Genomic DNA, 11,071 nt, shown 5'->3' with positions numbered 1-11,071 from the left:
CTGGGTCACACTCGGGTTTCTGACTTGCACAGCAAGCCTTTTTACCTACTGAGCCATCTTGACAGCCCCCCCCCTTTTTTTTTTTTGGTTTTTCGAGACAGGGTTTCTCTGTATAGCCCTGGCTGTCCTAGAACTCACTCTGTAGACCAGGCTGGCCTTGAACTCAGAAATCTGCCTGTCTCTGCCTCCCGAGTGCTGGGATTAAAGGCGTGCACCACCAACGCCCAGCTTTGCTTCGTTTTTTGAGACAGGGTTTGCTTCTCTGTGTAGTTCTGGCTGTCCTGGAATTCACTCTATAGACAAGACTGACCTGGAACTCCGAGAGACCCGGCCGTTGGCAGGGTTCCCTTTCCTATTACAATCTTAGTCCTCTCATTTGACTCAAGTTCAGTCTGTATTTCTAGGGCTGAATCCTTTTATTTCTTTAAGAAGTAATTAATTTTCTGGTTTTATTTTTGTTCTTTGGGTCAGTCTCACACTATGCTCTGAGATGGTACTGAACTCACAGCACTCTTCCTGCCTCAGTCTTCCAGAGATTGTAGGTGCCAGCCATCAATACCCAACTTTATGTATTTAATAGATATTTATTGAGTACCTGGCACATACCAGACACCATTCTGGGTGCCGGTCATGGGTCCTTTTAACGATCCCTCACCGGAAGCTGGGCTAAGCAAGGTTGGGTAGAACCAGCCGGAGCAGCCCCACTCACTGAGCAGTTCTCAGTGTTGCTTACGTCTGCCTCCTCATCCTCCAGTGGCTCCAGAAGAATCAGTCTCGAGTGTGTGTGGGATCAGAACAGACTGTTGGAACGGACACAGTGCAGAGTAGGAAATACCACAACACAAGTAAGGTGAGGAAATACCACAACACAAGTGAGGTGAGTCTGTTCTCTGCTGTAGACTTCGGTAAGTGAATGTGGTTGGTCAGCTCAGGGATTTAGCCAAGGTTAGAGCGGATGGTAAGAGACTAACTGAATATGTGAACCTCCGGCTCCTGAGTGGATAGCCTGAGGCTTCCCCACTGTAGACTCTTGTCAAGAAAATACTTTAGAGGAAAACAATTTTTTTTTTTTTAATGGATTTTGTACAAGTTAAAAAATAGTCATCTCTGGGCTGGAGAGATGGCTCAGTGGTTAAGAGCACTACCTGCTCTTCCAGAGGTCCTGAGTTCAATTCCCAGCAACCACACGATGGCTCACAACCATCTGTAATGGGATTTGATGCCCTCTTCTGGTGTGTCTGACAGCTATAGTGTACTCATATAAATAAAATAAATCTTAAAAAAAAATAGCCACATGTCACCTTGTCACCTTTCTCATGGGTGATAACCCACCTTTCTCTGCAGAGGACAGCTTTGCTAGGACTGGTTCTCTGGCGTGTTTTCCCCACTCCCTCTTTCCTCTTCCTCCTCCCCTTCTTCTCGTCCTTGCTCTTTCCCAGTCCTTTCCACTCTCGCCCTTCTCCCTCCCTACCGCTTTGCCTTTCTTTATGCTCCCCTTCCTCGCCCTCCTTGCACTTCTACTTTTCACTTTGTGTGTAGTGACCATTTTGCCTGTGTGTGTGTCTGTGCACCACGTGCGAGCCTGGAGCCCTATGAGGCCAGAAGGCATCAGATCCCCTAGATCTAGAGAGAGAGACCAGTGTCAGCTGCTATGGGGGTGCTGGGAATTGAACCCAGGTGCTCTGGCCGAGCAGCCAGCGCTGTTAGGCACTGAGCCGTCTCTCTCTCTTCTGCAAGTCTGTTCTTTCCCAATCATGGGATCACAGGCACACGGTTGTTGAGGTGGGTATGTCTCGCTCTATAACGTGGAAGATATCTGTTAGATGCCATTTAGATGTGTTTGCACACTTAACGTGAGGGCTCTGAGTCGGACTCTGTGAAAGCACACTTGCCTAGAGTGCGAAGCCCTGGGTTTGATCTCTAGCACCGCAGTAAAACAGAACAGAATGCTCGGAACAAACAAACAACAAACAAAGCCCCCAAATCATTACAAAGAAACCAAGAGCTCTGGTAGAAGAGGAGAAATCAAAGTGAAAAGAAACCTATGCAATAAACATGTCCTTAGAGCAAACAGATCAAAGCATTCTGTTTAGAAAATTTTCTGTAACTAATTTTGATTCCTTTCTCTTCGTTTAAGCAGCTTCCTACTACCCAAGATTTCCCACAGCCTGTTGAAGAGAAGGTCGGTCCCTTCACGAAGATGATAGAAGCCATGGGATTCACTGGACCTTTGAAATACAGTAAATGGGTAAAATTTTCTGTGTCCCCTTGGGTCTGTGTTCTTTCTGTGGCTCATAGGTTTGTTTTAAAGCTTCTGGCCTGTGAAATTCATATGATAGTTTGAGAATTTCTTCAGACTACATCCCTCTATCATCTCTTCAGATGCATGTGGTAGATAAGATCAAGGTTTTCCTTCAACCTAGTTCTTTGCTCGTCAGGACAGTGAGGTGAAAGTTTTCAGACGCTTGCTGGGTGGCAGGATAATAGCATCTAGATCTAAAGGGACACATGGGCCAGCTGTCCCTCTGGGCTGCATTCTTCACGAGGCATTGCTCGCTAACAAGCTTGTTTTCATTGTTGATTTTTAATAAGTCTTGTGAAAAAATTGATCTCATGACTTACTGTAATACATATTATGGGGGGGCTGGTGGAATGCTTCAGTGGTTAACAGCACTGGCTGTTCTTCCACAGGACTTGGGCTCAATTCCCAGCACCCATGTGGCAGCTGACAACTGTCTCTAACTCCAGTGCCAGGGTTTATAGACACAGTCTCACAGACATATCTGCTGGCAATGTACATAACATAAAAATAAAAAATTAGCCGGGCGTGGTGGCGCACGCCTTTAATCCCAGCACTTGGGAGGTAGAGGCAGGCGGATTTCTGAGTTCGAGGCTAGCCTGGTCTACCAAGTGAGTTCCAGGACAGCCAGAGCTACACAGAGAAACCCTGTCTCGAAAAACCACAAATAAATAAATAAATAAATAAAATAAAATAAAATAAAATAAAATAAAATAAGAAAATAAATAATTAAAACATACTGGGAAGGGATATTTCTAGCTAGCTGGTCATTCCTAGTCAACCCTGCGCCTCTCACATATCTGTTACACAGAAGGAGAGACTGCAGATGCTGAGTCAGCGATATTCTCAGAACCCCCTACAGTCGCTTCTAATCCATCAAGGAAGTCGTTTTCATTAAGGTTTTTTTTTTTTTAAAGATTTATTTATTTATTATATGTAAGTANACTGTAGCTGTCTTCAGACACTCCAGAAGAGGGCACCAGATCTCGTTAAGGATGGTTGTGAGCCACCATGTGGTTGCTGGGATTTGAACTCAGGACCTTCGGAAGAGCAGTTGGGTGCTCTTACCTGCTGAGCCATCTCACCAGCCCTCATTAAGGTTTTATATGTATGCATGTAAAATTCTTGACAATTCATAAATGTTTTTTCATAAATTTTTATTTTTAAAGGTGAAGATAAAATAGAGAGTGTGAGGCCAGTTGGGTTACAAACCATTTCCCAGTCAACAGGGGCTACATGAGGTCTTGTCTCAAAAACAACAACAAACAGAAACAAAATAAACTGCCGGCAAATAGGTTTGCCCAGGTCTTAGCTGAAGGGCCGTGAGAGCGGCAGTCCCGGCAGTGTCTAGGCACCCTGGAGCTTCCCCAGTCATGGCTTGAGTTTGCTTTCCTTCTCTTTGTTTAGAAGATCAAGATCGCGGCCCTCCGCATGTACACAAGCTGCGTGGAGAAAACTGACTTCGAGGAGTTCTTTCTGAGTAAGTGGCTCCGATTGTTCTGGAAGGCGTGACCTGCTGTTGATTTCTGTGGCTGTGGGATTGAAGTTTGTCTTTAAGCATTTGTTTTGTGCATGTGTGTTGAACGTATTTACTCATGCACGCATAAGCCAGAGGACTACCTTAGTGTTCTCCTCAGAAACACCTTCCTGACCACCTCCTTTGAGACAGACAGGGTCCTTCATTGGCCTGGCGCTTTTCAGTTAGGCAGTGCTTAATGACTAGGGAGCTCTGGCGAGCCTCCTGTCCCTGCTTCCCCATCACTGGGGTCCCAAGCATAGGCCACTTTGCCTAGAAATTCCCCTGGGTTCTAGGGGCCAGACTGAAGTGGTCATGCTCGCATGGCTAGCACTGAGTCACCTCCCCAGCCCTTATTTACTTACTTATTTATTTATTTTGGCATAGCCTCTTGTTGTGCAGCTAAGGATGACCTTGAACTCCAGATCCTATTGTCTCTGCCTCTGTGTTGGGCTTGCGGGCTTGTGCCTCTGCTCCCAGTCTTAGCATTTGATGAGGACTTTTTGTCAGTAATTTTTTTTTGTTTGTTTGTTTCTAGTTTTGAATTGTTTTACTTGATCCTGAATTAAATTTCATGATTCTTCTTTCTATTTGAGGGCTTTTGCCCCAAAGGGTTATATAATTTTATAACTTACATCCAGTTGATACATTACTTACCAGAAGGTTTTACTGGTTTAGATCACTGCTAACAGTTGTTTATCTCAATATAGGATTAATTTGATGCTGTAAACTGTAATTATTAGCACAGCTAACTAAAATAGGTATTTGTAAGAACATTGGAAAATGTAAGCCATTCCTGTGTCCACAGATTTTAGAGCAGTGGTTCTCAACCTTCCTAATGCTGTGACTTTAGTACAGTTCCTCACATTGTGGTGACCCCCAACCATAAAATTATTTTTATTGCTACTTCTCATTTGTAACTTTGCTACTGTTATGAATCATAATGTAAATATGTGTGTTTTCCAATGGCCTTAGGTGACCCGGGTGACAGGACTGGTCAACTCCAGAGGGGTCTGGACCCCATAGGTTGAGAAACACTGCTTTAGTCAGAAACCTATGTTCTGTGTTTGTACAACTGGTACTTTACTCTGCAACAAATATCTGTCCATAGTTAAAGAAGAATGCTAGATGCAGTTTTGGTTACTTGATAACTATATTGGTTGTTTAAAAGCTCAAATATAAGCTATTTTGGTTACTTCACTATTTCAACAGATAAATATTAGTTAGGGACTTAAAATACTATAATTTTAAATTGTTAATTAAAAAATATCACAGTATGTATGTGTATGTATGAGTATGTGTGCACACAAATGCACGCATACACATGTACATGTATATCAGCATACATGCCATGGGGCCCATGTAGAGGTCAGAGGACAGTTTATAAAAGTTGTTTCTCGGGGGCTAGAGAGATGACTCAGTGGTTAAGAGTGTTGACTGCTCTTCCAAAGGTCCTGAGTTCAAATCCCAGCCACCACATGGTGGCTCACAACTATCTGTAATGAGATCTGACACCCTCTTCTGGTCTTCTGGGGTGTCTGAAGACAGCTACAGTGTACTTACATATAATAATAAATAAATCTTTAAAAAAAAAAGGTGTTTCCCTCCACCATGTGGATTCTGGGGAATCTTACTCAGTTTGTCAGGCTTGGCAGCAAACATTTACCTCCTGAGCCATTTTGCTTTGCCATTTGACTCGAGTTTGCCTGAGTGAATGTGTGTTGTCAACCTGGGCACAGCCATGGTAGGGCCCCATAGCCTCAGATCCACAGTAAAATGGCAAAGCTTCTCTGGATGAGGCTTGGGGATATCCAGCTCTCCTCCCGTGTCTGGGTGCGAGAGCTGACACTTTGGGTAGAAAATGTCCGCTATAGCTTTCGCCCTCCAGAAAGGTACAGCTTGATGAATGCAATTCAGAGACTGTGTCTACTGAGATTAGCTAACCTTGTCTGCTTGACCATCTGGTGTACCTTAAACCCTGCCTCCTGGTTCAGCCAGGTCCATAACCCCATCTCTGTTCAAATCTCTGTAATAAACACTCAGCTTGTTATGGTTTCCCTATCTAAGATCTTAGTCCACCTGAACCAGCGTTTCTGTCTGTGTCCATGTGTCCATCTGTTTGTCTTTTCTTCATTACCTCACTACCCCCATTCAAGTCCCTTGAGCCATTCAAGAACACCGCAGCCAGACATGCCTGTAACCTCAGCATTGTGGGAGGAGATGACACCTGGTGCATCTGGGAGCAAATGGTGAGCTCTTCCTGTCTCAAAGGAGTAAGGTGGAGCCATAAGGGAAGACATCTGATACTCTCCTCTGGCCTCGGCATGGGTGCACTCAAAGATTCATATGCATGTACTGTACATAACTCTGTACCCACAGAAAAGAAAAAACAAAAGTTTACCATCAGATATTCAAAACTTGATTCAATTAATTATTCACATTTATTATAATTATTTTAGATGAATGCTTATTTTCATTCTCTGTTATTAAAGGTTCCTTTTTTTTTTTCAATTTTACTTTACCTGTATGAATGTTTTGTCTGTATGATGTGTGTCTATGCACTACATGCATGTGGTGTTCCACAGAGGCCAGAAGAGGGCATTGGAAGCCCCAGAACTACAGTTACAGGCACTTGTGAGCTGCCATGTAGGTACTGGAAACCAAACCTGGGTCTTCTGCAAGAACAGCAAGCTATCTTAACCAATGACACATCTGTCTAGCTCCCTACTGAAGATTCTTGAGTTTGGATTAATATTATAGTATCAAATAAAAGACAGTTATTACATAGGTAGTTAGAACTCATATTTTAGTCCATAGCTTGTGATGATCAACTTAAGAAAAGTTTCTGAAAGTTACAATTATATATTAATAGCTCACATTTATTTGCTTTCACGTTTGTCCTTTTAGCAGTTTCACAATCTTGTGGAAGAGTGAGTGCTTTTGTATTATTGTTTATTTTTGTTTTGTGTTTAGAAGCAGTTGAGGCTTAAAGTAGCTCAGTGACTTGCCCAAGATTGCCTAGCCAAAGCCTTGCACCTGTGTTGTCTGGCTTAAACCTCAGGGATTTTCCCGCTGTGACATGCTGCCTGTGAATGAATGCAACCACAAACTAGAAATTGCAGTGTGGCTTAAAAATTTGGGTTTTGCTTTATTTTGACAAGAGCGCGCTCTGTGAGATGTTGTTAGTGCTGGACACTCATGTGTATGCGCACCGTGGCGTGTGTCTTGGTGCGTTTGGCCTGGCTTTGTCCTTCAGTGCAAGTGGCCGTGTGCTTTCTGCTGGTCACACTCTCCCTTCAGTTTTTCTAAGACTTAAGTAGGCATTTGCCTATTAAAATGTATGGCTTAGGTTGGGCATGGTGGTGCCTGGGAGGCAGGTCTCTGTGAGTTCAGGCCAGCTAGAACTGAATAGAGAGATCCTGGTTTCCAAACAAAACAGCCACAAAATCTTGTAACATAAGTAGGCATTGTTGTGCTTACTTGTAATTTTAGTACTCAGAAAAGAGAGGCTTGAGCATAGCCATAAACTTAAGGTAAGCCTGATCTACGTGAGTTCCAGGCTAGCCAGAACTACAAACCAACCAGCCTATGGCATGTTTATTTGCTGTGTGGTGTCCCCCCCCCCCAATTTTTTTTTTTAATTTTTATTTTTTGCTAGATTTGCATTTTAAAATCAAACCAAAGGAATTCCAAAATGTGGCTAGTGAACAAAGAACAGATTTAGAAAGTAACATCTGGAGGCAAAAGATTTATTTATTTATTTCCAAAATAATGAGACTGACTTTTTTGTGGTTTGGATTCTAAGGAAGTTAGTGGGGGTTGGAATAAAATAGGGAGATTTATATATTGCTTCCTAAGATGATACCTTTAAAGTAGCCATGCCCATTTAGGTCTTTGATGTAAGATGTGGTTCCAAGCGTCCTGAGGACAGGGAGCCTTGGGTATCTGGCAAGTGTCATTCTCCTGGCTAACATGAGGCTGATGCCATTTCTTGAAGACTGTGCGTGAGCAAGTTGGGTCATGGTATGCTGTGCCTGTCAGCCTCTTGGACAGTCCTCCCTAAGATACCAGAGCCAGAGTGTGTACGGTTGAGATCTAGAGATCTTGCTGCATCTGAGCGGTCGGATTCTTTGGCAGCTGTTGTTTATGGGACGGATGCACTGATGATGTCCTTGCCTGTCACATGAGCATGCCTTCGGCGTGATGTAGTTTGTTCCTGGTGTTTTGGAGTAGAGGTGGTCAGTTATCGAAGCTTGTGCTTAATTCTGAATTCTTGTCTGTGGCTCTTTTTGCCTCTAAGACACTAATCACCGTGGGGGGGAGGGTTCTAATGAAGAAATTCTGAGCCAGCAGTTTAGATTTCAGTCTACTTTGTGACACAATTTCAAATAACTGGTGAAGCTTTTCAAAGATAATTTGAACTGTATTATTTAATATTTAATTCACTGTAAAATGACAACAGTTGGATATTGAGTCCTTATTTTAAAAGGGACATTTTGTTAAGCTCTTTTTTTTTTTTTTTTTTTTTTTTGGAGATGGTCTATATAGCCCTGGCTGGCCTTGAACTTGATACGTAGAGTAGCATGGCTTCTACCTCAGATCTCCTCTTCTTTGCCTCCTGAGTGCTAGAGCTGGGGCTAGAGGCTTGTGCTATGACCCCTGGCTTTACTAACTAAGCTGGGTATAGGCCTTTTAACTCTTGTGTCATCACAGCTCTGAGGTAGGCCCTCTTGTTCTGCCTTTTTGTTTGTTTGTTTGTTTTTTGTTTTTCGAGACAGGGTTTCTCTGTATAGCCCTGGGTGTCCTGGAACTCACTTTGTAGACCAGTCTGGCCTTGAACTCAGAAATCCGCCTGCCTCTGCCTCCTGAGTGCTGGGATTAAAGGCATGCGCCACCACGCCCGGCCCTCTTGTTCTGCCTTATAGAGAAGGAATGTGGGTCCAGAAACATGACCTAGATCTGCTTAAAAGTAACAGGGTCTAGATTTTGAATTAAGTAATCCGATCGCATATTAAAAAGTGGTACTATCACTCTCTGGTGACAATAATGGAATTATTTAATTTTACTGCACTTTGTCCCCTTTTTTTGTCTATTGGAGCAGGAGTGTGATCATGGCAGCGTCTCAGGGTTTATTAGCCCTGAGGTATGTAAACACACTTGGTTGAGCTAAGAATTGTATTTTTGTGTTGCTCATAGTCAACATCCACTCATTGGTTTGATATTTTTGAGGTCTACTCTGTGGCTTTTTGTTCTGACCTGCATGGGCACAGGGGCTTACTCACGTGCCAGCTCTTCTCATCAGCCCTGAGCTGACCCCAGAAGGGAAAACTGTGACCCAGGGCCAGCTGCTGACCTGTCTGTCTGTCTGTCTGTCTGTGCTTTCCAACCCAAGAACTGATTCCCCATCTGAAGAAATTGGACAGGATCCTGGAGGCGGCTGGGAAGCCATGATGTAGAGGAAGCCATTGGACAGACTGTCCTGTACAAACAGCCAGATTTCACTCTTCAGATTGAAAGACAGACTTCCAAGAAAACCTTTCCTTTTAATGTTTTGTTCTAACATCCAAAAATGACCCAACTTGAGATCCGGGCTTGAGAGTTTCTTGGGGCTATTCTTGTTCTAGGCGGAGGGCGGCTGGCCGGCACTCAGATGGCATGGGTTTTAGTAGCTGGATGGATGGCTGGTCAGGCCAGCCTCCAGCTCCCTCCTGCTGGGCTCAGAGAGGAAGTCCACTTGACAGGCTGCTGGGCCCCACCCGGTAAGCTCACCCGAGATTTTTGGTGTCCTTTTGTGACAGACCTGGATTCAAAGCCCAGCCTTGCCGCTAGCTTAACGTGGTGGCTACCCATAACTACTTGGCCTTCTGATTCTGTTTCCTTACCTTAAAGTAGGATTATGGTACTTCTTTCTTGCGTTGAGGTAAAGATTAAGAGAAATACTGTAAAAAGATGATTAGCCTTGCACTGGGTGTGGAGTCTGGCCGTTTCTCCACATTTTGGCATTAGAGAGCTACTTGCGTAACAATTCACACACTGCAGATAGAGTCAAGGAAGTGTGAAGTTCATCTCAGGTACCTCACTTTGTGGTTTGTGTTTCCCTGGGCAGTTGTCTTGATTCCACTGTCAGCTTTCTCACTGTCCACGTACTCGGGGTGTGGGACAGATTTGTTGAGCTACGGGCTGTGAAGCACTTATTACGTCTGGCTTGTTATAAGTCCAGCCGCAGTGACCAGGGACTCCCTGATGAATGTTGACCATGGTCCTCCGTCCTAGGGTCCTGCCCTTGGTGTTCACTCCTAGTGTTCCTGGTTAACCATCACCTCACTGAACGCTGACTGGCAGAGGATACTTTGGGAGGTTTTTTTTTTTGGGGGGGGGGTGCTACGGAGGGGTGGGCATACAGATTTTATGTAGCCCAGGCTGGCTTTGAATTTGCGGCACTGCCCTGCTGCAATCCCAATTCAGAGGATTGCTGGGTATGTGCTGGAGTACTAGGCCGGCGCTATCATGCCCGGCCTCACTCCTCTTCCTCTTTGTGTCATCACTCCAGAAGAGTGATTCTACCACAAGGGCTCACATGCCCACTAATTTCCTCTCATTCATTTCCTTCCTGCTCCTTGTCAAGCTTTGTTCCTTGTCATGTAAGGAGGAGGGGACGTGTAGTGGGGATCCTTGGCTGACCAGAGGGCTTTCTCAGAGGTGTGAGAATTGAGAGGCATGGATGTCTGAACTGAGACCTGGCTCACAGGTTATAAACCAAGAGTCTAGTGTGTGTGATCACTGGAGGCTGACATCTGACCTTTGAAGTCGCTGCAGTCTGTGTCCCTGTTCAGCCCTAGCTCCTAAGAGTTCCACTTTTCTCTCTCCTGGTTATTTGGGTAAATCATTTGGCACATTCATGGCCATACCACATTGGATTGTTTTTACAAACTTGGAAACAGAGACCACAAGGCTTAACCTTTTCAGCAGGGTTCAAGTGATTACAGTAGCCGATGTGTAAGGGGAGCGGGAGAGGTGGTGTTTGCTTAGCATTTAGACTTCAAGCCAGGAAAAGGAGAATAGCACAGAACTTCATGAGGTTGGGAGGAACATAAAAGATCATGACTGCCACGTTGTGTCAAATGAGAAACTCAGAGGGAAGAAGCAGTTTGCCCAAGGCTGCAAGCCTACAGTCTGCCCAAGGTTGCTAGGCTACATTCTGCCCAAGGTTGCTAGGCTACAGTCTGCCCAAGGCTGCAAGCCTACAGTCTGCCCAA

At 44.4% G+C, this 11,071-nt stretch overlaps 1 protein-coding gene across 2 annotated transcripts in view; it reads left to right on the top strand.

The window, feature by feature from the left end:
• LOC110317798 (ubiquinol-cytochrome-c reductase complex assembly factor 1) overlaps positions 1 to 11,071 on the top strand; it is an 83,852-nt gene that overhangs the window by 17,833 nt on the left and 54,948 nt on the right. For both annotated transcript variants that reach the window (XM_021192573.1, XM_029536686.1), the window contains exons 3-5: positions 755 to 850; positions 2,141 to 2,248; positions 3,707 to 3,779. In XM_021192573.1, the coding sequence (XP_021048232.1) occupies positions 755 to 850; positions 2,141 to 2,248; positions 3,707 to 3,779 (277 nt within the window). The remainder of the gene's footprint in view (positions 1 to 754; positions 851 to 2,140; positions 2,249 to 3,706; positions 3,780 to 11,071) is intronic.

Source organism: Mus pahari, chromosome 3, assembly GCF_900095145.1.
Source record: "Mus pahari chromosome 3, PAHARI_EIJ_v1.1, whole genome shotgun sequence".
Taxonomy (NCBI): Eukaryota; Metazoa; Chordata; class Mammalia; order Rodentia; family Muridae; genus Mus; species Mus pahari.
Note: the sequence above shows the minus strand (reverse complement) of the source record. Positions and strands in the feature narration are given on the sequence as shown.